Source organism: Canis lupus, chromosome 4 (assembly GCF_048164855.1).
Source record: "Canis lupus baileyi chromosome 4, mCanLup2.hap1, whole genome shotgun sequence".
Lineage (NCBI taxonomy): Eukaryota > Metazoa > Chordata > Mammalia > Carnivora > Canidae > Canis > Canis lupus.
The window spans coordinates 8,678,480-8,705,068 of NC_132841.1; the positions used below are offsets into that span (position 1 = coordinate 8,678,480).

Below are 26,589 nucleotides of genomic sequence, written 5' to 3' on the forward strand. Positions count from 1 at the left end.
AAATATACAAACAGACAATGGCCAGATCATCCAGAGCAATAGCACTCTGTCCCACAACCTGCAGCAACCTGCCCAAGAAATGAACCCCCATATCTACAACAGCCAGTTCAGGAAGGCAGGCCATAGGAAGCCAGATTGCTATTTCTATTAATAATCCAGGAAACTAAATAATCATGTCTATAATAATCGGTCCAAAATGGGCAGGATTTTGTTAATAATTGACAGCTTCCCTAATTTTTGCCCTTGCTTCCAACTTACAAACCAGCCAGAGAAAGCCAAATATGCTCCCCTAACCAATTACATAGGATGCTCTAATTAGCCTGCCTCTAGCTCCCCCAGGCTCCCGTCAGAGTAAACCTGAAGCCTTCCCTTTTTTCTACTATGAAGCTTTCCCAATTTTCTGCCTGCCTTTGAGTCTCTGCCAAAACACAGGTAATGGTGGCTGACTCCCTTGCTATAGTAAGCTCTGAAGTAGCTTTCATTTCTTCTCTTTTGGCGGGCCTCATTTATTTCCATACTGGACAGATAGCATCTTTGAAAAATCTTTGCTGGGCCTATCATCTCCTCCAGCCACTGATCTAAATTTTTTAGAGAGAGGGAAACATTCTGTGCTTATCTAGAAAATCTTGTTTATGTCTAGATAAGCTTCCATTTAGACACTAAGATATTTTAAACGAAGCTAATTTTTATTCTCTGGAAAAGAAAAATCAAATTGGATAGAACCATAATTTAAAAAAAAATGGCTTGGAGTACCTGAGACATCTTGGTATGCTACTAAAGAATAAACAATGATCTGAACTGTTTATTCCTTGGAAACAAATAATAGGAGGCAGGTGGGAAAGAAAATATACCACAAACTGAGGGAAGACCCAAAGGAGGTATGAAAATAACAGATTCTGGGGCTCAGCAATCTACAAATGAGGTGCAGTTTTTCTTAACACAATTACTCTTATTGACTATCTTCTGAGTGCCAGGCAAAGCCCAAGAAAAAAGCAGCAGTGACTCAACAGATGGATGGCATCAACAATAGTGGGTGATCCAAGCAGGGAAAGGCTGGAGCCAGAAATGCACGTGCAATGTCAGTATCCGAGCAATATCAGAAGCTGGGCAGCAGAGAGCCAGGCTTTGATCCTAGGGGAAAGGAAGAGGTCAGAGCAGGGCAGGCCCCATACAGATGAAGACTGGGACACTACTCAGGTTACAGAGCATAGATGGAGACAGAGCCTGGTTACAGGACTTGAGGACCCATCCAGGACCATGTCTGAGCAGCAGAGCAGACCCAGAGCCTGAGACAGAAGGCCAATAGCAGGAAAGATGCTTGCTACTGAGTCTTATACCAGGTAACCACCACTTAAGTATCTTCTGTGTTTGGGCATGAAAAGTCCTGGAGTGTCAAGGAGGTCCCAGCTGTGAGGAGGAGGGCATACATGAGCAAAGGCACAAGCACTCATCACTAGAGGCCGGTGGTTACACAGGGGGCCCAGCGCAGTTCTAGAGAAGGAGACAGTCCCCAACTTCTGGTGTTGACATCTTAACAATAGTACCCAGATCACCCGTACCCACTACACACTCTCTAGAAGGCATGAAGGTCAAAGCAATCACTGTGGGGCAGAGGATAAAGTTTTCAGTGAGGGTAGCAAAGAGGTTAATGATTCCTTGTCTCGGTTGGGCTACCTTCTTTGAAAGTGGATTCTCCAGCTCCCGTTCAACCACCCTATCTGTTCCTGCCAGGGTCTGCCCAAATAATTGCAGATTCGTAGGCAAAATAAATGATGGGTATGCTTTGAGTGACTAAATCTCGAGGATGATTTATTATGCAACAATCAATGAGGAGAACAGATTTTGGTGTCTGAATGCTGCTGTAACAAACCCCTAAAATCTGAAGCACTGATTCTGGGATCAGGTGGCATGCAGAAGCCTTGACAGGCCTCAGTGAAGAATAAAAGGGAGGCAAGAAAAATATAATTGAAAGCTGGAGGAAAGGAGTTCCTTGCCATATAGTAACAGAAAGTCTGGTATCATTATCAACTGAAGTAATAGAGAAGAAAGTTGCTAATGAAGTTGGTCATACACCCAAGAAGACTCCAGGCAGAACACAGAAGTGCCTGCCAGGCATCCTGTCACTGCCTATGATACAATGCACGAAAAGAGAAGAGAGTTAAAGAATACACTATTAAATATAAAGGAGCTAGGATTTGGTGAGCCTGCAAATAAAGCTATTTCTTATTCCCAGTCTCTGCAGATAGCCAATTTGATTCTCAAATTAAGAAGTCACAGTCTAAAAAAAAAAAGAAGTCACAGTCTATAGACCAAATCAATGAGTGAATCAAAGAAACTTTCAGACAGACAAAAAGCCCTCTTAAGGGAACCCCCTAAGACCCTTTTCATTCAAGAGTGCCTCCAAGAATCCCAAGGGCATTGCCTCTCAGCATTCTAGCAGACAGACCAAAATGAAGAAGGGCTTCTTTCCCCTGGAGTGGTTTGTCATGGCTTTTGTCTAATGGAGTGAGGATTTGCCACTCTGAATGTGCTAAGGTAGGCCTGTCAAGATCCTAAAGGAAGGGCCTTTCCCTGCTCAGGTCCTCCCTGCTGTAGAGCATAGCTCAAAAGAAAATAGAAACCACGTTACGTAGAGATGAAAAAGGATGATGACCATCCTGGCACAGCCCCAGCCCATGGGGACAGCCCACTGACTACAGAGTAATCAGGAAGCAGGAATGTTGAGACGTGAGTTCCCATCCCAGCTAATTTAGGTCATCCCTCCTCCAACTAGGCCTCACTGATTTTCTTAGCTGATCACAAAACTAAAGACAAAACCCAGGCCCCAAATGCAATATACCATCTTAAGAATTTTCCCTGGGATTCTAAAAAGAAATTATTCACATTTGAGAGAGGGACATCTCTGCTGCCTGAATGATCCATCTCCTCCCTTGGGCTTAATAGATACATATCCACCTGTATTCCTCAAGAAGATATATGGATTAAGAAAGGCAAAACCACTAACTCAGAAGAAAGATTGTGTTCAATCTTTTTTTTTTCTCTCTTAGAAAATGGGGCCATAATTTCAAGTAAATGGCATGTGAAGCTGTTAAGAGCCAAGCCCCACATTCACATTTCGATGTTGTACTGGTTGTAAATAATATGCCTGACTGCACCAGGAACCAAATTGCTCGTTAGCTGCCAACATTAGTTGTTTAATGATCTGAAGAGCAGAAGCTGCCAATTATTGTATTTCTTCTTAAAATGCCATTTAAAACCCATACATGTAATTATTATACCTTTTCGTTAAATTTTTATGATTCTTCTGAAGCTGATGAGCTGTAGGTTCACGCAACCTATAAAACTCCGAGAATACTTGGAGGATGTCATTACATAACTGGATTAAAAATCCATTTATCACACATGAACTTGAGCCCCTGTTCTGCCACCACTTAGTTAATTGAGTGAATTAACCAAAGGACATGCCCCAGGGCCTCAATCTCCTAATCTGTTCATTGGGACACCATATCTCTCCCACCTACTTAACATAGCTGTTGTGAAAATAAAATAACAATATAGAGGAATGTCTAAAAGCCCTATTCAAATGATAAGGTAAAATACTATTTTCAGAGATTTGTCTTTTTAACCTACTAATTAATGGAAAAATATATTCCTAATAATTACAGGATTGAGAAGGGATTACGATCCACTGAGAACCCTCCAAAAATCTAATATCTCTGACTAGACTACTAAATTGAGTGCATCACCTGGTCTCATGTTATCAGCCCCTGTAGGAAGGGGCTGACTTCACCCAACCATCTCCATGGGGCCTCTACAGACACATAATGCTATCTAAACATCTCCTAGAATTATATGGTATGCAGAGTACCTCTGGTCTCTTAAAGAAACAGAAATTGGAAGTCCAAAATACGATACCTACACAAATAACTTATTTTTTTTTTGTTATATGTGCATATGTAGCTTTAAGAGTCTTACAAGGAAGCCATGCTGCACATTTCTTCCATGAGTTTTAGTAATACTTCCCACTAAAGCTCTGAAATGTCCAAGACATAAGTAACAAGTAGAGTGTCATTCAAGGATAAAGCCTGGCTGTGGTGGCAGCTGTCACTATTCTACTCCACTGCTTCAATGTCTCCTCTACATCCAGTTACCTGATACAGCAAGCATTTTGGCTTCAAGTAATGCTGGGAGTTGGGTTTCAATGTCATTCACTTTCTTCCTGAGAGTGCTGCTGAGTCTCTCACTCATACACACCTAGAGGGAGAGAAACAGCCATGAATCAGCATTCACTCAAGTCAAAATCAGAAGGCAATGGAGCAGCCGGTTGGAGATCTCTGGATTTATAAGCAATTAAGAGGGGTGATAAGGAATAACTGAAGGAGAGTTATTTAAAAGCAAACAATGTAGGGCTGCCTGGGTGGCTCAGTCGGTTAAGCATCTGCCTTCAGCTCAGGTCACAATCCTGGAGTCCTGGGATTGAGCCCCTCGTTGGGCTCCCGGTTTAGCTGGAGTCTGCTTCTCCCTCTGCCCCTCACCCTGCTCTCTTTCTCTCCCTCTCTCCCTCCCCATGGTTACTCCCTTCTGAAATATTCTTGCCCCAAGTGCCTTAGCTTACTCATACCCTTCAGGGCTCTGCTCAAACATCACCTGGGAAGAAAGGCCTGGCTGATTACCTATAGAAAATAGCAACCTCCTCAACCCTCCCTCCCCTTCCACCTTCACCCTGCATGGTGTTTTTCCCATGTCTTCTCCAGCTGACATGATTTGTTTTTATTGTTCTGTTTTTCTAGTATCTCTCCCCACGAGGATGCAAGTTCTATGTAAGCAGGCACTTTGTTCTTGTCCGGCACACAGTAAGCAATAAGTGAAGGTACACAGTAGTTGAGATCAAGGGCAGAGGGACAGACTAATTACCAGTAGATGTTGTCTAATGAAACTTTGAGGGCAGAGATTTGCTGGTAAGTCAGAATTGAAATTAGACAAAGTAGACCTCAATGAGTTTTATAGGTTTATCATGTATTTTTCCAGGATACCTAAACACTTCCTACATTTTCTTTGCTCTTTCAAAAATAGAAAAAAATCTTTTTTTTTAAAGATTTTTTAATTTATTTATTCATTTATGAAAGAGAGAGAGGCAGGCAGAGACACAGGCAGAGGGAGAAGCAGGCTCCATGCCTGGAGCCTGATGTGGGACTCGATCTCCTTGTCTCCAGGATCACGCTCTGGGCCAAAGGCAGGCGCCCAACTGCTGAGCCACCCCAGGATCCCCCAAAAATAGAAAAAATCTTAAAGTTCATTTTCTTTTTCCAAATATCTTAGATTATCTTTTATTTTGTTTGAAACTAAAACTTCACATTTTTTTCGTTTTGTTTAAAGCAAAAACTTCATATTAAATTGATATCTATACTCAGATCAGTGAGCTACCTCGAAAAACGAGAAAAACATCCAGTTCAACAAAAGTACACAACTCAGTTGAATAACAATGAACATGTGTATAGAGACATTTTGGGTGGCCCACAAATGATCCTTCTTTTCTGGATAAAAATCTGATTCCATTCAAAAACTAAAATTAATCCTGTTAGGTTCATAGATCCCAGAGAAAATATAAAATTTAATTTCCCCAGAAGAATCTAGATCTTGCTAGATACCATCAATTTGAATTGTTTGGCTTATCTCAGACTAAAATTGAAATTATTTTTGGAATCAAAGCAGACCTCACCCATCCTGCCTAAATTGTTATACTATTTCTTGGCCTTAAATATGTTCTTTTCCATTAAGCAATTGTAATTTCTCAAATCTCTACAAAACTCATTCTCTGGATGAAGGTGACAGTGCAGTCGCCTCCATGCCAAAGCTGGCATCAGAAGTGATGAGCATCTCTATGCCCCAAGTGATAATTCCTAGACCCTCTAAATAATCCGGAGATTTGTCAGGAGTCAGAACTGCATGTTAAAAAGAAGATGCTCTGGATTGCTCCTCATAGCACTCAGTCTCAGGCTGGCCCAGTGCCCGATGATGGGCACATCCCTTTCCATCCATCCAAGAATGTCATCAAAAGTCCAAGAACATTTCTGCCAAGTCCATAACACCAGCCATAATTCTTATGTCTCATCCAATGTATGTCCAGTCTTTCTGATTTTAGTTAACAGTTTCTATTAATCATAATTGGGTCAGTTTCTCCTTTGTTGAACAAATCTATCCTTCTAGCTGTCACTGTTAATATGAGACAGACTTTCTAAGTCTTATTAAATTGCAATGTACATTCTTTCAAGCACTGCTGGATGTAATCTAATATCTACCAATCACCAGATATTCCATTTATTTCCAACTATTTCTTTCATCTCATTTATCCCTTAATTACCTGGTTTGGGAACCATGGAGTCAAAGAAATGTAACGAATGAATGAAGGTTCCATCTCTCTTTGGATGATGAATCAAAAGAATATCAGATCTATATATCTAATATACTAAAGGAACAGGACCAAGTTGTAATTTTTGCCTCAAGGTCATGAGTCAAACAAGTCTAGTGTGTAAAGTTGTTTTGTGTGGACAGTTTTGTTTCAATTCTGTGTGGACTAATATATGTCCCCCATATACATACACATTCATGTATGTGTGGATGTACACACCCACCTATACACACAAATACACACCCTAGAAAATCTGTGTCTCCTTTGTATTTTCAGATAACTTTGGACCCTGGGGAACTCATTATCAAGTGGAGCTTCTAAATTTACATTTTAAAATCTTAGATATGGGGCAGCCCGGGTGGCTCAGCGGTTTAATGCTGCCTTCAGCCCAGGTCATGATCCTGAAGACCCAGGACTGAGTCCCATGTCAGGCTCCCTGCATGGAGCCTGCTTCTCCCTCTGCCTGTGTCTCTGCCTCTCTCCCTCTATGTGTGTCTCTCATGAATAAATAAATAAAATCTTTAAAAAAAAATTTTTAATAAAATCTTAGATATGAATTCCTTTATCTTATGGAAAAGCAAGGGAATTTTAAGTTATTTGTAAGTGCATTAGAGAAGGTATGCAAACAAAGCCAATCACTTTTGGCATTTGGGCAAATCCAAGAGCTTTAACAGTAGCTGGAGATTATCAACAAATCCCACTGTCATATGCCTATGGTAATATGTTTGTGTGCATAATATAAAATGTTCTATAAAACTCATTGCTATATAAACACCATGTATATTCTCTAATAGACACACCTGTATGCTCACTGTTGGGATAGGGATTCATTCAGAATACACACAGCACGTTCCAATGCTCAATAAATCCAAACCCTAAAGTACTTCCACCTTTTAATTTTGCCCAAAAATTAGGATGCTCCTGATAGATGGCACGTATTTACACCAGAAAATACAGAAGAAGGAATAGTCCTACCTCCTGCCCCATGCAGGAAGCTTTGGCCTCTCCTCACCTCCCTAGTGGCTCCATCTGGAGGTCACCTGGCAGACATCCATAGAACATGAATACTAGTCGGCAATATCACCAAAACATATATAGCAGAAATTCAGGTATGCCTTCTAGCACTTCCCTTCCTGCTTCACATGACAAAATGGGCAAACTGAGTCAGTCTCCTTGAGCAGGGAAGAAGGTCTCTCAGCCTTGCCTGGGGATTCAACCCCTCGCATGTTCTGCATAAAGCTGTACCTTGGGTCTCATCTTGCTCTTCTTCCAGCAAATGTTCTAGCAGAACGTAACTGCTTATCAAACTGCTGCTGTGTGACTTTTTTAGCAAAATCATTCAATTTTTTTTTTTCAGAAAATGGATACAAAAATAGGGGGGAAAAGGGCCAGGAAGACTGTGGACACTTTCGTCAAAAATACATCCCCAGTCTCAGCCCAGCTGTGGTGATGTGCAAGCCCTTTGGCAGGTCTTCCTGACCTCTCTCCTGGGCACTGAGGGAGGGCAAGAAAACATTCCTTTCAGGCCAGTGGACTCTCGTCTGCTTTGCTCTCTGCTCAGACACCAGCTCTTTTTACATTCTGACCATCTCATAACCAGCCGTGGCTCTCAGACCTAACACAAATAATTAACAATTCCTACCCAGTTCTCTACCACACAGTTAGTAATCCGCAGAGTAATTGGTCCTACTTCTCAGTTTGTCAATAACTCGGTCACATAAAACTATCTCTGCAGGAAAAGATTCTGTTTTGTAAACTGCGGTTATCCTAATAACCATGACATTGACTATTTAATTGAATTGACACGTGCTCCCAGGGAATAATGCAGGAGTGCACTATCTCTGTACAGATCAGGTCCTGATTTGAAGTATAAGTGGCAGAGAAAATAGGCAAAATTATTCCAAGTCAGTTTAAAAAGTTTAAAAACACCTACTATGCCTTTTCTAAAACCTGTTTGTGAGTATCCCTGAACCCTGCCTTCCTGGAAGAAAAGCAATTAACTTTTCAGATTACTCCCATCCCAAAAGCCTTTTCATACAAAGGCATTTGATGGTATACAAAAGCATTCATTTTCCATTCGCTAACACTGATGGCTCCTGTGAAGCAAAGGCTGAACCAGTCAACCCCTGTGGGACCAGAAGCCAGGACCTCTACCATGGGAGCAGCCCTCATTCCCAGCTCTTTGGGCCCATCACCTGGCCTGTAGAATGGTTCTAGAGAGTCTATACTTCTTCCAGAGCCACGAGCTAGCCATGAAATCTCATGTGAACTAGACATGACATTAAATCAAAAGAAAACTTCAGAGACTTTATAAAATGGGCATATGAAGTTACTTACCTTAGCAGTGATTTCCTTAAGTGACAAGTTGAGGGATTTTATCCGTTCCTGGAGGCTAGAAGAATTAGAAAGAGGACATTGGTCTTCTTGAGATCATAGTTCTATACCACCACGTACAGAAACACTATGAGACAGTGAAATTTCCATCAACCCAAAGGCTAAAGAACAGTGGGAAAGATGATGCCAAATTGGTTCCATTTGACTGTGGAATTAACATGTTACTAGGAAGCAGATTTCCCCTCCGTAATTATGCTCTACTCGGGCTGGTATTAGAATCTGTTCTTTCCATAGTACACATCTCCATAGTAGGGCAAAGGAACAACCCAGATGTCCTGGAAGCAGAGATAAAAATTTATATTCTTATAACTACCTTCCAAGGAGGATGACCTGCCCTGTTGGACTCCTTGCTCAGTGCAGAGTCTGCTTTAGATTCTTTCCTCCTCCCTCTCCCTCTGCTCCCACCCCCCCACCCCCCACCCCTGCCATTCATGCACTTGCTCTCTCTCTCTGTCTCCCTAAAATAAATAAATGAAATCTTTGAAAAAATAAAAAACCTATCACAGGCAGATACTGTCTCCAAAGACACAAGGGAGACAGTAAGGTGGGTAGCAACTTAGAAAACAAGGGAACTAATGGGACAGCTCCCTGGAAGATGCAAAAAGTGAACTGGGCCTCAAGAGAAAGGAAGGAAAAACAAAACTTCAGGGAAAAGATGAGTCCAACTGGACCATATGGATCGCAGAGGTGAATTGTGATGGATGAAAAGGGGAAGCAGTGGGGCAAGGGACAGAAGGGGAAGTTTGTCTGCATCTGCAATGTGTGCTTACTTATTTAGGAAAACAAATAGAGGAAATGCTGTATATATTTAATCTCAGTGGTGGATAAATGAGTAGATGTTATATTTTTCAATGTGTTTAGAATATTTACAATCAAAATAATTCTTAAAGGAAGATCAAGAACAAGCAATAGTCAATACAGAATGCCGGGCTGAGGGCTACAGAGCTTTATCCCACAGGCAACAGGAAATCATCCCAGTTGGGCGCAGGAGAGCAATAGGAAAGAAAGGATTTTCTGGAAATTTAACTAGGCAGCACTATAAGAGGTGATTTGGAGGAGGGACACTGAATGTGACAAACCAGGTGGGCACCTTTAGCAGAGACCCAGCTGCAAGGCCCAAGGGCAGGAAGAGGGACAGAAGTGAGAAAGAAAAGGAAGGTGGGGACCCTTTCATATGCCGCTGCTGAAAACATATGCTCTGGGGCTTTTCATTCATCCATTCATTCATTTATCCACAAATTCATTAATTCTTTCAACATCTACTGGGCACCTAGTAAGTTAGGAACTCAGAGCATAAAGACCTGGGTCTTATCTGTCAACAGCTCACTGCTGCCAAACAGTAGCCCAAAAGAAAAAAAACATTTAAAAAGGGGATATAGGTACTAGAAGAAAGGAGATCAGTTAACAAAATGACAGATGCAAAAGCAGGAGGGTCAGGTTTCCTGGGGTATGTGTGGGGAGGTAGGTCAGGGCAAGTTTCTCTGGTCGGGGGTTGCAAAGTATTAGAGGGAGGTGGCCAATCTGCCCATTGCTGTTGTTCTTCAGCTGTAAGAGCTGGTTTTGAATGTTATCACCTCCACTCATCTGTGATTTCTGAGCATAAGCAAGTTCTTTTGGATTGCAAATTGCCATGGAACTGGGGCAGGTCCATTCTAAGCCAGTCATCCTCACATCCAGACCTACATTCAACAGAGGAGGGACACCCAGTTGAGCTGAGGTCAGATGGCAGCTGACAAAGAGCAGGGCATGCAGCAGCAGAATTTTCTGAATTCAGGAGTCATGAGATGACCAAAATCAGTGTGCTCAGTGGGAACGGTGAGAAAGCACTTGTGGAATCCTGCCTGGAGAGTTCCAGCCGACAGGATGGAAGTTGATCTTTTGAAGGGAGGGAAGTTCGAGTGGTAGGCTAACATGGAAAGCAGGGAACAGACTAAGCTTCTTGAGCTGCTGGGGAGAGAAGGGCAGAGGGTGTCAAAGATGTGTCTATTCTGGTTCTGCCTCCGATTCCAGCAGCAGCACTAGCTTCATGCTAATATCTGCTGTCCAAATTTCAAACTTTCTGTGGGTGGAAATGCATTTTCCCTTGCCAGGCTAAGGGGAGTCCATTCAACTAATAACTTTTCAGTAAACAGTTCGTCACAAAATTAATCCTATATGAGCATTTAATAGCATTTTATAAGTAGGTGTTCCCAGCCACACACAAAGACTAGTTCATGCATTAACAATGAAGATAGATAGGTGGTGGATCTACTCACTGACCCTGAAATTTTAGCTGACCAAATAGCAGTGTCTTTAACTTATGCTCAATAGGTCAAGAACCATCCTTCCAGGGGTTGACACAATTCAGTGGTCTTGGTTCAGCCCTGGTTCTATCACAGAAAGAAAACTAGTCTCCTCTCAAATATCCATATTAAAGCAGGGAAGCAGTGATGCAGATAATTGAATGCATTGTTTCATATTTGATTTGATTTATATTTAATTTATTTAATTTATGCTGTATTACTTTTTGCAGTAGATTTACCTTCCTAATTATGTTTTGCTCAGGCTAATATTAACATTAGTTGCATCCCTGGGGTATACAGAGAATGAAAGCAACAGGGGGCAAAAGAATATGAATAATCTACAAACCAGGCTAGTGGTTCTCAAGCTATTTTTAGTAGCAGAACTCTTTCAGACAAATTTTACATAGAACTGCAAAATATACATATTAAATACATATATAATTTATATACATATATATATATTAAATACATAACAAGGGGATCTGTTCTGATTGAGGGTAGGTGTCTGGCCTGGAGTACAAACAATGTCACACTGATTCCACACACTTTGTGCTCTACCATCCCCCGTGGCCCCTGAACCAGGATTCCAGGAGCAGGAATTCAAATTGAAAACCTCCAAATTATATAAGTTAAATGTTTATTAAAAAGAGTCACATGTGGGACGCCTGGGTGGCTCAGTGGTTGAGCGTCTGCCTTTGGCTCAGGGTGTGATCCCGGAGTCCCCAGATCAAGTCCTGCATCGGGCTCCCTGCAGGGAGCCTGCTTCTCCTCCCTCTTCCTGTGTCTCTGCCTCTCTGTGTCTCTCATGAATAAATAAATAAAATATTTTCTTTAAAAAAAGAGTTACATGTACCTCAATGATAAAAATTAATCCTCATGTTTCTTCTAAGCTGGTATATTATTGACAAATGAGAACTATCTCCTAGATCAAATATACCAATGCTGGTGTACCCTGGAAGCACATACACTATTTCCACAAATAATGTTTTAACAAACACATCAGACCTCATTTACTCAAATTGAGTATCTTTGTTCAAAGCCGCCAACCTGGGAAGAGTAGTGCCAAACATTTGTTGAGCATTTACTATGTACCAGGCCCTCTTCTATATTCCTTACATATGTTAGCATTTTAAATCCTCACAACTCTGTGAAGTAGGAACTATAATAGCTACAATTTCAGACAAGAAAACTCAGTCAAAGAGAGATTTACAGAACTCTCCCAGAGTCAGCCAGATGGTAAAAAGGTAAATGACAACCCAGGCAGCCCAGCTACCTGTTCTCCTAACCACTAGCTTACACTACCTCTCCTGGAAGATGTGCACTTATTCAAAACATGCTCTCACTGTCCAGGCTGACTTTTAGAATCCTTTTTTAGAATTATGTTACATTCAGAATGCAATCACTATCATTATTTGTAAATGCACATTATTCTTCACTCACAAACTAGTGTTTAAGTCATACGACCAAAATTCAACTTCAACAAATGAAGTCTTAGAAAAATCAAGACTGTTGACAAGAATGTGCTGCAGAGAAAGCACATCAGGGGCAGATGTGCCTGGAGCTGGTGGTGGCAAAAGAAAATAAGGGCAGAGGAGTCAAGGGGTGAATTTTGAGTTGACTGTGTCCCTCTCACCCCAAATTCATTATGTTGGTGTCCTCACGATGGACCCTTATTTGGAAACGGGGTCTTTACAGAGGCAAGGTATTAGGGTGGACCCTAATCCAACATGCCTGGTGTCTCTATGGAAAGGGAAAATTTGGATACACATACATACACATACACACACACACACACACACACACACACACACGGAAGACCATGTGGTGACATAGGGAGAGACATCCATCAATAAGCCGAGGAGAGAGGCCTCAGGAGAAATTAAAGCTGCTGACACTTTGCTCTTAGACGTCTAGCTTCCAGAGCTGTGAGACAGTAAATTTCTGTTATTGAAGCTTCCCAGTCTGTGGTACATTGTTATGCCACCCAAGCAACCTAAAACATGTGGTACTTTCAATTTTCAACTGAAATTAACACACAATTAATCATATGTGTTATTAAGATCCTACATATTGGTACTCTAGAGTCCAACAAAAAAGTTACTTCACCATAGCAGCAGGCAGACAACAAACAACATGATAGCTTTTTGTGTTTGCTTCAGACTAACAGACAGTACCATTTGCAACTGATTCAAGTGGCAGACCGAGAGGCTACAATAGATAAGTGAACATTTTTATTGGTAGCTAAGGATTTGAAGAGCAGCTATAAGAAAAGTTTACATAAGGAGGTGGCTCAGTTACTTAAGCATCTGACTCTTGATTTCGGCTCAGGTCTTGGAATCAAGCCCCACGTTGGGCTCCATGCTCAACGTGGAATCTGCTTTGAGATTCTCTCTCTACTTCTCCCTTTGCCCTTCCCCCTGCTTGTGCTTTTTTAAATAAATAATTAATTAATTTAAAAAATCTTTCTAAAAAGAAAAGTTTATATAAGAATGTCTTTGATTTTAAAAAAGTGATTACAGGACCACTGGGTTAGTATAGGAGCTCAAAAATCCCTGAGTTTCAGTTTAGGAATGAAAAGGATCTCTCTTAACACCATAAGAATGCTACCATTGGTGTCAAAACTATCAGTAATAAAAAAGGTCAGCTTGGGGAGGGACAGATTGCTTTCCAGCAGTAACTAGAAGGGAAGATGGAATGGAGGTCAATCACAGTAATGAATCTAAATCTAAAAAAATCTAAAGACTAGTCAGAAGGAGATGTATGCAGGAGACCATCAGCCAGGTAATTTGGGCTCGAAGACTTGAGATAAGAAACACTTCTAAGGGAGAACAGGCCAACCGAAGAAGCAGTTCTGCTGCTACCACATTGGCCCATGGACACTGACCTCTGAAATGCTACAAAGGCCTGTGAGCTGCTCTCCTGCTTTGCCCTCACCACTGCTTGGTTCAGATTTGGCTCCAGGATACCCAGGGAAAGCCAAGGACCAGTATGGCCCACCTGCCATCGCATCTCTAACCACCAATCCCTTCCTTCACTGGCTCAAACCTGCCACAGAGGCCACCTGACAGTGCCTCCAATCTTCCCTGGGAGGCGCAGATCCCTCTGCCCAGATGCCCCCACCGCCCCCAAGGCACACACCAGGCCAGCCCCTTGCCCCCCTTCAAATCCTTGCTCTAAACTTACCCTCTCAGGGAGCTCAGCTTGACCACTCCATTTAAAACTACAAATTCACATCCTTTCCTATTCTTCCCCCACAGCATTTACTACCTACTAACCTACTATGTAATCTACTTACCTATTATACTGATTGTTTTTTCTGCCTTCTCCCCCTAGACAGAAAGCTGTGCAAGGGCAATGATCTTTCATAGAGAAGTTCCTGGCACACAGTGAGTACTTAATATTTGTTCAGTGAGTGCTACTCACCCTCTTGTCTTCTTCCTAAGGAATACAGTAGTCCCTGCCTTATTTATGGTTCACTTTCCATGGTTTCAGTTACCTGTGGTCAACCAGTCTGGAAGCAGATGATGTTCCAAGCTATCATCAGAAGGTCAATAGGATCCTAACGCTATGTCACATGCCCACATCATTCACCTCACCCCATATCATCATCATTTTATCATCTCACATCATCATAAGAAGGGTCCGTGCAGTACAAGATTTTTTGAGAGACTAAATTCATGTAACTTTTATCATATATAATACATTGTTACAATTGTTCTATTTTATTATTAGTTATTGTTGCTAATTTCTTACTGTGCCTAATTTATAACTTAAATTTTATCATAAGTATGTGTGTATAGGAAAATATACAGTATAAGTAGGGTTGGGTACAACCCATGATCTCAGACATCCACTGGCGGGGGGGGGGGGTCTTGGAACATATCCCCATGGATAAGAGTGACTGCTGTAGATGAGGCACAGTGGAGACATCCACACCTCTACCAGAGGATACTCAACCCACAGGATGGTGAGAGGCTCCATCTTTGTCCCCACCTCTCACTACTGTCCCAACATCAATGAAGATTAAAGGCCATGACTGCTCTTGACCATCTTGCTGTAGGTGGAGCTTCATATGAGGAAGAAGAGGTTAAAAATCTAGTCTACTCAGTAAGATCTCCACTCCTCTTCCTGAAACCCATCTCTTAGAACTCTGGCTCTCTTTGATTTATCTCTTTTGGATGATTTCTTTAATAGACTGTGTATAACTGAATTGTATTCCCCAAATATTTATATCTTGAAGTCCTAATCACCCTGCACCCTGCATCTCATAATGTGACTTTTTTTGCAAATAGGGTCATTGCAAATATAGTTGGTTAAAAAGAGTCTGTTAGAGTGAGCCCTACTCCAGTATAACTAGTGTCCTTATAAAAAGGAGAAATTTGGATTCAGAAAAACACATAGAAGGAAGACAGTGGGAAGAAACACAAGGAGAAGAATGTCACCTACAAGCCAAGAAGAGTGACTTGGAACAAATCCTTCCCTCAAAGTCTTCAGAAAGACCGGCCCTGTCCATACCTTGATCTTGGACACCTAAATACAATAAATGTCTGTGTTTAAGACACTACCTGTGGTACTTTGCTATGGCAGCCCTAACAAATTAATGCAGACTAGCATGGGGAGGGAGACATGTGGAGAGCTTGAAGGTCAGAAGTAAGGATCAGGACTGTGCAAAGGGCACCCAGAGGTCTCAGCCTGGAGGCTATCTCTACCCAGTGCAAATGAGTCCTCTCTGCTGCGAGGCTGCCAAGGCCAGAGGGTCACTCTGTAAAATTCAGAGTTGTAAAACTTAGAGTGTTTTGCTAATCTTCCTCAATAGCCTAGTGCTGCATTAGGTATCTATTTGTTTAAAGAATCTCACACTCCAGTCAAATAGCAACCAACTACTATTCACTCCCTATTTCTCCAGACTTAGGAAAGCATAACTCAAAAGCCTTATAAGAAACTTGAATATGTACCCTTTCTTAGTAATACTTTCAATACTTCCCATAGATATAGGTATCAGAGGGTCCTGCCCTAATCCTCTGTATTCTTGGAGTGAAGCATCCACGAGGCCAAAGGTACATGCCCATCCAGAGCTGGGCCAAGCAGCCAAGACCAGAATGCCTTCCCAAAGAGCCATGAGACTGCTTCCTCCCAGGGTATTCTCAGGGTATTCCTCTCAAGGATGGAACACACACTGTAGTGAACATACCTACAGGCCCAAGCTCTCGTCAGGCAGTGGCTACTTTGAAGGTGTGGATATTTCTTGGCCATGCAGGCCAGGGTGTTCACAAATAAAACCTATCACAATAGCAGGGCAGGAAGGACAGATGTCAGGGTGGGAAGACAAGGTTGATCAGGTATTCCATTGGTCTCCTTCCTCTGAGCCACAGCTATCAGGTGGGCCTGAATTAACTCCATTGTGTTCATGTCCTAGAGAAACTTCTCTCACTTTATGTGGTCTTCCCTTGTTTTTAATGCTTCCTTCTGCCACCACCACATTTGGTACCAGCCTTGGCCTGACACATTAGACTCACACCCAGGAAGCCAACCACATACCTGCCCCAAAGACAGGCCTTTGAGGAACAAACTGTGTCCCTAGTCTCATATGACCTCTGCTGAATAAAAGAATATTAATGGCTCTGAGAATTCCACCATTCCACTAACTCTCTGCAAGATTTGGAAAAAGTCACTTTTTCTGGAGCTCTATTTCCTTACCCACAAAGTGAGGCAGTTGAGCCAAAGTATCTCTAAGAAACTTTCAATCCTACCATCCAAGGTTCTTTTACTATAGGTTATACAAAGTGCCAGATGACCTTGATGACAGAGGTAGAAACAGAGGCCAGATGTCTGTTATTTTTCTAAGCAAGACACAGATTTTAAGCCCTCAGAACAGAGTTGTGCAGAAAGGCTGCTATCTGTTGGCAGCTGCCTGTCCATCTCCTCCCTGTGTATATGTGGCCTGATCCTGAAGTCTCATTTTAGCAGAAAGCTCTGGGAAAGGAGGAGAAGTATCAATTTCATCTCCAAACAGTCTTCTCCCTGCCCTTCTTTCCCTCTCCCCATTTGTAGTTCCATCCCATGTATTATTTAGTAAAAATAAGTTTAAGAATGAGAGATTGTTATTGAAACAAGTTAGAAATGATATAAAGGTCAAAATGATAGCCACTCAGGCACAGGAATTACTTGGGTCTTAAATTAAAAAAAAAAAAAAATACAGGAATCCGTTGACATTAACAACCTTGCCAATTACTGCTCAGTCCTCTAACCTGTCAGGGGCAAGTGGTTAAGAAAATGACAGCAAAAACAGCTTTAGGAAATGCAAGGTTTTATCAGTTTGGCCTTTTTCCTTCTTTGAACCCTTCTTGCCTCACAGCTGATAATGTCACATGTCACCAGTGGGACATGCACAGGGCACAGACAACAAAAATGCCAAGAATTCCTCAAGACTTTGGAGGATCCGGAGAAGGCACGATAGGGCACAAATACTCACCAGGAGCAAGCCATTCTATGTGGTTCTAAAAGCTATCGAGCTGGTTACTTGAGACATTTACTCTTTGGGAAGCCTGCATAGTACAGTGGGGAGAGATTTGTTACCAGAGCTCTGGTACCCCGTGGCCATCCTCACTGCCGCTGGCACAGCACATAATCTCTGTTCTGGTCATTGGCAGCACAGGAACATGGCACAGTGTCTGCTCATGTGACAGATACTTATATTCACCCTGGGGATCTTGGGCAGAATGAAATATCGAAAGGTTTTTAATAAAGCATTCATACGAATAACCATTACCGTAGCAGAATAAGAAAGTAGTTTTGAGTAATCTGACAGAAATCAAGCACATGGGTTTTTAACTAGAGTAAAATACATGTGATGTTTTCCTCTCTGCCCCAAGCAAAAGAGATTAAATGAAAGAAATAAAGAAAAGAGGTCAGAGAAATACTCAGACTTTCAGCCCTTTAATTGGTTCTCTGGATATGGATGGATCACATTAGTGACTTAATGAGTCTTTCTCTGAATTTCAGGGATCCTATGTCCGAACTCTAAAATACTACACTCTGTTACTCCAGAGTTTTTGTGGTAAAGCCTCACTTTGTGGTAAAGCCTCACTTCTCCAACTAACTCTGCAGACTGAGATTGAGATATAAATTCTTCTTAATAAAATACATCTAAGCTTGTGTAAGTACTCCCGAAGGAGATAGCAGAAAGAGAACGAGTGAGAGCGCACAAGGATTTCCAGCTTCGTAGGAAAGACTTCCTGTGGTCAGGGCGCTGATGTGGAAATACAGAGCAGAGAAAAGGAGTGCTGGTACTGAATGTACTGGATTTCAGGTCTTCTGATATGAAGATCAGTCTTGCTGATATGGATAAGATACAGTGCATGTGCATGCACACGCCAGTTCCCACCCCCCACTGGGAGACTGCCTGACATCACGGAGTCACAGCTTGCCTCTGAGGCCAGTGCCATTAAAAATCACAGCTTTATTTTCAACTGATTAACTTGGTATTTGGCTTGCCCAAATACTCCAAGTGTTAATTCAAGCAGATCTTTCAGTGCTTCTCAAACCACTTTACTCCAAACTGTAACTGTAATTCATATGCCAGAAGCATTTTGACTTGCAGGCATTTGTCTGTAAGGGATCTTATGCTGTCTAATGAAGAGGAAATGAGAGCAGGAGTGAAAAATATGAATAGCCTTACATTCAGATCATAAGTACTCCTCTCTACCCCTTCCTCTCAAGTTATTCAGGGATACCTATTCACATACAATGAGAAACTAAATTACTGGCCTCTTATTTTTTGAAGACTGGTAACCAAGTGGACTCCACATTTTCAACTATTATCATAACCCAAATGTATTTAAACATTCAAAAACTATTTCAGTTCTGTGCTATAGAGATTTTCTCCACCAAATTGCTGTGAGTTAAATCCTGGAAACACTAAAATTTGATCCTAGTGGAAAATGAGCTGCCTCTGGGTTTACTCTGTTAAGTGATCCAAAGGCAACTTCAGATTTCCATTTCAATCACTTCCTTAATTCTGACTATTAAATAATAAGTAATGTCTCATTGTTCCCAGGATTTTTTAAAGAACTACCCTGAACTGCTTGCATTTCTTAATACTATTATTTTTAAATGTATACTGTTTTCCTAAATTTATAAACATGCAGACTTTCCATAACTATGGAGTTTGCCCAAAAGGTTATACTTTCTGCTTTGGGTTTATGATGATTTTCTGAGTCATCTTTAATTACCTATTGTCTGGCTAAGAACAAGCATATGCACAGCTAAAGCCTGCACAATCAGTTTAAATCTTACATTTCTCTCAGACTCTTTCAAAATCTGCTGACAAATCAACAGTTCAGTCATATTCCTGAAACTGGAGAATATTATATATTTCATTTCCTAAAATTTTTCAGTGGGTAAACTAAAGATTTACACATTTTACTGGGTAAAGATGGCAAAAAATAGACCATTGCTGAACAAAATGAATGAACAGCAGGGGAAAATCCAGTTGCCTAAACAAGTAACTTAATTTAAAAAAAAATCAAACACCAATATCAAAACAACTCAAAAAGAAAGCTGAAGAAATTTGTCCAAAAGGATGTACACAGTAGTAATGATATAGCAGCCATGATGAACATCTTAAGAAAATGTCCCCAATGTATAAAGCACAGGGGCCCCCTGCAAACACCTACAAAACCCCAAAGATTCTGGTTCAGGTCATCCCAGTAGCCTAGGAATCTGCACAGGATAGATTAATAATCACCCTTTACCAGCTTGGGACAGAAGTACTCTTAATTAACTAAATTTCCACCAAGTAATGAGCTGGCATTTCCAACCTGGGGTTATTCCCTGTAGCTACTTGAAAAGGTTCTTTCTGACCAAAACTGAATTACCTTTCACTGGAAGAGCTTTCAGCCTCCAGCTCAAGGCTGGAAGAACAGTCTAGTGGTGTGTTAACGCCAAAGAGTTAGAGCAGGGAATAGTAACATAAAACCTACAAACAGGGAAACATTCTTGGAATATGCCAGGAATAAAAGAATTTGGTGAAAAGGAGTGGAAGATTGTAGAAGACACCCAAATTGCAAAGAGGTTAACTACAGAACAGTTCTCAAGATGATAATCGTGGAAAATAAAAAATTGAAATACCAGAAGAAAAACTTTTAAAATAGGCCACATGCATTCATGTATGCTGAGAGATCACTTGCAATTGCAATATTAGGAGAACTGGCTGCAATCAGTTTAAAATGATTATCTCCTATCCCTGGAGCTCTAGCTGAAAACAGTTAATCTGATTCCAAAATTATAAAAGAGAAATGGATGAGTCTACAAATTACAAGCCTCCCAAGAAGAACCTACCTAAATAATCACAGACCCACACTGGAAACTCCATGATGGAAACAAAGCACAGAGAATTTGTAGAAAATCATAGTAAACTCAATCTAGTACAAAATGACATTTTTTTTTTTTTAAATCTATAAGGGGAGATTCCTCCCCTGCACTTCTCAAATACATTCAGCAAACACAGAAGCCAGGGTCCTGTCTTCTTGGGGTGAGTGGCAACTGTACTCAGCCAGAGAGTTGGTTGTTTCAAATCCCTTCCTTCCCTTCCAACCCTTCTTCTCTTCCAAGTTGTGGTTGGTATACTTTTCTCAATGCCTATAATGATGACCTTCCAAAGGAAATGGGAGGATACAGTAGTGAGTTGCATTCCAAACGCTGAACAGTAGCTACAGCGCAGGCTTCAGTTCTGGCCTGTGTCTGGTGACATGCTAGTCATTAACACCAACCCACTGAGAAAAGAATTTGAACACGGTGCCCCACATATGGTCAAGTCCTGCCCAGCGAACGTGGCAGGGGAACTCATCTGGGGGCTACTGGGAACAGAATTACTGTGTTTTTAAGCACTGTGTGTTTTAACTGATTTCACAAAATCTGAAAGTACAAAGTGTTCTAGATCCAGAAGGAATCTCCAACATCATCTGGTTCAAACCTTCATGTTATGAACCAGACTTCCAGTTCCCATAGCGCCGGGCCTTGGAAGTAGTGCCATCCTCCTTCTTCCTCCATTCCTTTCTTTGGAATGGCCAGCGGACCTCTCTGACCTAAAACAGTCGGCTGCCTGTGTGTAGAGACCTGTTTGCTCTGATCCCTCTCAGATGACACCAGGTGATCTGTGGAGCACAGAGACAACCATCACTGGAATGACACCCATTCTCTTTTGCTTGGATCCACAGACCCATGCTTTGGCTAGCTGGACTTCTTTCCATTGTCTGCCTGGGCACTGGATTTGAAACCTTGGTCTCTCCTGGGTTGTCAGTGTTAACTACTTCCCCCACCCCCATAGCAAAGATATTGGAACACTGCTGCTATGTGAACTGGGGTCCTCAGCAGCCTCATCTGCAAAATGGGCATAAAACCAATATACTGTCTAGGATACTTTATAGGGTTATGATGAGCAAAAATTAGCATTTTGTAAACAATAGCAATGTTAAAATTAATATGTGATTATTATTACAAATCTCAGTAAGAAAGCAAGCTATGATAAATGTGAGATTTGAGAGGCACATCTGCAGAGTGGTCCTGAACACGGAGGCCACTGCCTACCCCTGCTCCAAGGATACACCAGTCTTGCTTTGTTCCTCTGCCACCATCTCAACCCATTGACTTTCTGGGCAAATACTGTCTGCCTCAGCGATTCCTGAGGAAATAGAGGTGTATGCTTTACAACAAAGATAGAAAAGTCAGTATCTCCTATACATTGGTTCTAGCAACCACAGAGCTACTCTGCCAGATGATTTCTGATGGATTAGTCCCATAAAGTCACTGCTCCTGAAAGAGCTACCAGGTGAAAAGACAAGACAGAGAAGGTAGAGAAACAAAGACCAGAAAGAGAAACTAATGAACACAATCAACAAATGGAGAAAGACTGGCAGTCCTGAGGGATGTACTGAAGTCTCCATGTCACTCTGCTTTGGGCTACCTGTTCATCAGCCGTGGGCACAGGGACACACACAGCTGCCTCCCTGCATACACTCTGAGGATCCAGAACACTCCTCCTGGACGTGCTGGATCCAGGCCTTGCTGTGCTCACGGTGCCTCCTCATTCTCACAAGATATGGATCTGAGGGGAAAGTGCGACTACTGATTTTTTTTTCCCCAGTCAATTGTGAACTGCTGAATTTTCTTATTTCATATAAATCTGTCTTGAAAGGAGCCCTGATACTGGCTTGGGATGCTCACAGATACCTGTGACAGGGATGCTTGAGCTCCTGAACAGTTCATCACCCTCACTGGGGAGCCCTGAGCAGTACACTGTAGGGAGGAGGGAGCACCCCATGCTACCCAGTCATGCTGACCAAAGTCCCAGACATATCAAGCAAGGTCCAGCCAGCCCCTTGTAACTAGGGATTCAGTTGGCTTCACAGTTTGTGCCAATGGTTTGTAAAAAGATGTGACACGTTTCTTCCAAATGCCCAAGAAATAATTCATCCATGAGCTGCCAGAGCACATTTCACATGAAGCATGAGAAATTCCAGGAGCTGAGGGATAAAGACCTCAACCACAGGCTAATACGAGCCAGACACAGGTATCTAAAGAATGTTAGGAAGTATCATCCACAGCCTGCATCTCTATTGTCATTACTCTGATTATTCCTATCTCACTTCACAGTTGGCCACATGCTGCTGGACAGGGTCACTGCCTGGCTCTTCCGTGGTGTGCAAGGCACACAGACCAATAAAGGGTTAGGAGAGCTGAGCCAATGGCACTGGAGAGACGTGAGCTGCAAGTCACGACCCTCCTCAATTTATGCCACATTAAAAAAAAAATTATGCCACATAAACAGATGGGAACTCACACCTCACATACAGGGATGTGGCCCAAGAAAAGCCCCAGAACTTGTCACATCCTTCCTTCTCTGCCCCCCATCCTTCTCCCCACACTGCCCCCACCAACACCCAATCCTATTACGGATTATTGGAGTGGAGTCAGTATGGAATGGAATGAGAAGGACTGGTTAATATGGTTGGAGAATCCAGCTCACTGGATAAAAGCCATCCATCTAGACCTCTCCCATTAAATGAAAATTTGTAAGAGGAAACAAGGAATTTGTTTTAAGGCTGAGGGTTTGGAATCCCAGGATAGAGAAATTCAAACAAATATCTGCAGTGGGCCCTGTCCTTTCTACATCCCTGTTCTATCAGCTTCCACACTGTGGAGTTCCTGATTCCCCAGAGGATTAAAAAATATTCTCTTGGTCATTGGAAGAAAACCATTTCTGTTGGCTCTATCAAAAGGCAGCTATGATATCTCTGAGAAGACAGCTCCTCATTCCACCCTGCTAAAAGATAATTGATCCAAAACACACACATTAGAAAATTCAAATTGCTGCTTTGGTTTCTATTATAATGTCCAAATAAAAAGTCACTGGCTCTCTCTTTCCCTCATACAACCTTCTCCTTCCAGCCTTTCTCTGACATCCACCAGATGATTCCCAACAAGCTATGGTCAGAAATGATGGCACCATGCAAGCAGAGAGTCTCCATCAGTGATTTGCTCAGAAATGCCAAGTGCTATTAGGAAGTTCCTTTTCAAGCTGACTGTGTAGTTTATCCAGTGAAGAAGCATATCCTTCCCTTTGAACTTGCACATTACCCAGTTGAGTAAATCAGAAACAGCTTCTCCCCAGACAACACCCTGAGTTTATAGCTCATCTCTATGAAAATTCTTTATCAGTGATGATAATAATAATTGTGACGCTGAGTGGTCTGCTTCTCCACATATTTGTAACAATACCAATCTCTACAACCTCTCTTCATAAAACTTCAAGATTTGCCTGTTTCACAATTTGTCAGGATCTCTCCTCCGTCTGGCCTAAGAAGAAACTATTCTCATAAACAACAGACACTGGTCAACAAAGCTGTAGGTGCATATAAGATGCAGTCTTCTGGCTGGGGCACCTATGAGATAGCCCCCGTCAAGTCAACATCTTCGAAAAGAAAACCAGTATCTCATAGGAAAAACTAAGTCAAACAGTATTGTGTATAATTAGTTAAAAATACTAGACCAAGCAATCTGTGATCTATCGAGCCATATGACTCCACATTTGCTTCTTTCAAACACTCTATTTCTGGGAGTCCATGCTGCAGCCCATCAGTTTGGAAAAAGTGTGTCTTCCTTCTTAAACGGAAAGCCCACAAAATAACAATGATTTTTCCAGTTAATATTTATGACCAGAAACAGCATGAAGCCTCACCTCCCTCGTGCGGAAGAAAGGAAACTGATCTGTACCTACACACCCCAAACTGTCCTAAGGCAGGGAGGTGCCTGACTGTACCACTAAGTAAATAAAGGAGATGCCAAGGGTCACCCCCTGTTACAGTGTCACCCAGATTATGATATGTCCCAGGGTGGTCACTCCCCAGCAACATAAAACTCTGCTCAGTGCTGGCAGTGTTCTGCTCATGATAAACATTCCAGACTGAGAACTAAGGCAGAATAACAGATTAGAAATAATAGGATCCAAGTTCAAGGGCCTCGCTCTATCAGCCTGCCATATAATGGAGATCCTTGTTTTAGACTAAGAGAAAGAACTTCCTTGGATCTCTGGAAAGAAACTATCTTCTATTAGCTCAGACTCAAAGGCTGCTATGGATGTATATGAGAAGGCCTCTTAGTAGCTGCTTCACCTGGAAAAGCTCCTGAGTTTTTGTTTCCTCATCCATAAAATGCGAACAAGGAGAATAGCCCGCCTACCACCCCAGGCTGCTCTGAACGCAGTGAGTTGGTGTGTGAGAAAGCACTTGCTCTACAACTTGTGCATCTCTGTACAGGACAGGGCACACCTGCAGGGATGCTTTGAATTCAACTCAAAACCCAGAGGCTTTGCTAAACACTGCAGTGGATTCTAAGTTAAGCATGCCCTAGCTTTTTCTGGCAAAAAGTCATCACCTTGTGGGAAAGATGAGAGGTGGATAACAAATCTCTGTGTGGTTAAAAGCAAAAGGAAAAATAAGTAGGACACATCTGGATGGTAGGATGAAAAAAGGATCATTTTAAGCCTCAAATATAAATATATGTATTTGTAAACATAATTATAAACTCACATGTATATTTCATCTTATATATTATACATAATACATGTATATAATACAGTACATGTTATGTGTGCATATATGACATATGATATACAAAGTATAATATATATATCATCTATACCTATACCTCTGTACGTGTATATGTGTGTGCGTGTATACACATATGGATGTAGAGTGACTTCCACAGGAGAACACTGGAAGCATCCCTGTGTGGGAAAGATCCTCAGAGGTGGAGGCAATAGTATAGGGACACGTACAAAGATGCAGCTGGAGAGCACAAGTCATATTCAATGGTCAGTTTCCTCTGGCTGAAATTTGGCAACAATCCAAATCTCTTCTCCTCCATGAGCATGAGCCATGAGGTTAGATTTCTGAAGGGAAATATTAGGGCTGAAAGGAGAATGAGAGGAAGTCCTAAGCACCTCCCTAGAGTAGCATCCGTGGCTTGCTTTTCTTGGCTGGATAGTATATGCTATGTGGATAACAGGAGACCAGGATTCACTCAATAGCCTAAGACACGTTGGGACAGACAGTTTGAAGGCCTTCAGAAGCCTGGAATCCCATTATAAACGTGACAAGCAGTAAGCACAGTAAAGTGCATACTACCATCCAGGCACTGTTACCAGAGCTTTATATGTATTAACAGTTGATCCATGTAACAGCCCTATTATCATCATCCCCTTCCCCAAGTAATAAGTGGCTCCCAGCTGTTACATTGTTGAGTAAGGATTCGCCCCCAGAAAATCAAATGGCAGAATCCACATTCTCAACCACTACAGGTGGTAAGTCCTATGAAGTAGTGCCTTCAGCATAACTAAGCAGAACGTGAATCTCTCCCGTTGCTCTATACTCACAACACCCACAGTCCTTACTTCCCATCTGCATGTTCATTTGGGCACTACTCAACTTTTTAGCTAAAATGCATACGCTTGAGTTCTTTCACCAAGATAAGTCCATGATCTCCGAAGGACAAGACATAGAAGTGTATCTTGTAGATATTCCACAATATAGACCACGGGAAAGATTCTCACTCCGTAAGTGGATAAGAAGCTAGGCTGAGAAGCAACAAATAGGAATTTTAATATCAATTTTGCCTCTTATCAGGACTGTGGGCAAATTACTAACATTCTTGAACTTTCTTTTCCTCATCTATAAAATAAATATAATAATAGAAGCAACCTTTAAAGCTTAGCACAGTGCCTGTCAAAGAGTAAGCATTCAGTAAATGCTAGCTATTATTAATAACCATTCATTCTTCCTGAAAGAAATACTGTCATGATTGAGTAGCCCCCTCTTAATGATTCACCCCCTCCATCAGTGAGAGATATAGTTTACCTCTCTCCAGATGAGCGTCCTCAGCAAAGGTTGGCATCAGAATCTCTAACCAACTGAGCTGCTACAGATCTCAAAGAGAAAGAAGGTGCCC

At 41.8% G+C, this 26,589-nt stretch overlaps 1 protein-coding gene and 1 long non-coding RNA gene across 8 annotated transcripts in view; one reads left to right on the forward strand and one right to left on the reverse strand.

Moving 5' to 3' along the window:
- DISC1 (DISC1 scaffold protein) overlaps positions 1-26,589 on the reverse strand; it is a 349,132-nt gene that overhangs the window by 200,689 nt on the left and 121,854 nt on the right. For all 7 annotated transcript variants that reach the window (XR_012029320.1, XR_012029321.1, XM_072823068.1 and 4 more), the window contains exons 7-8: positions 8,747-8,801; positions 4,152-4,254 (exon numbers count right to left, since the gene is read on the reverse strand). Coding sequence is in view for 5 of the 7 variants with exons in the window: in XM_072823068.1 (XP_072679169.1) it covers positions 4,152-4,254; positions 8,747-8,801 (158 nt within the window). In the remaining 2 variants the exon portion in view is untranslated. The remainder of the gene's footprint in view (positions 1-4,151; positions 4,255-8,746; positions 8,802-26,589) is intronic.
- On the forward strand, positions 1,075-14,866 carry LOC140631809 (uncharacterized). Its single transcript, XR_012029322.1, has 3 exons — positions 1,075-1,340; positions 14,419-14,471; positions 14,578-14,866. It is a non-coding gene; the product is annotated as an uncharacterized lncRNA (long non-coding RNA).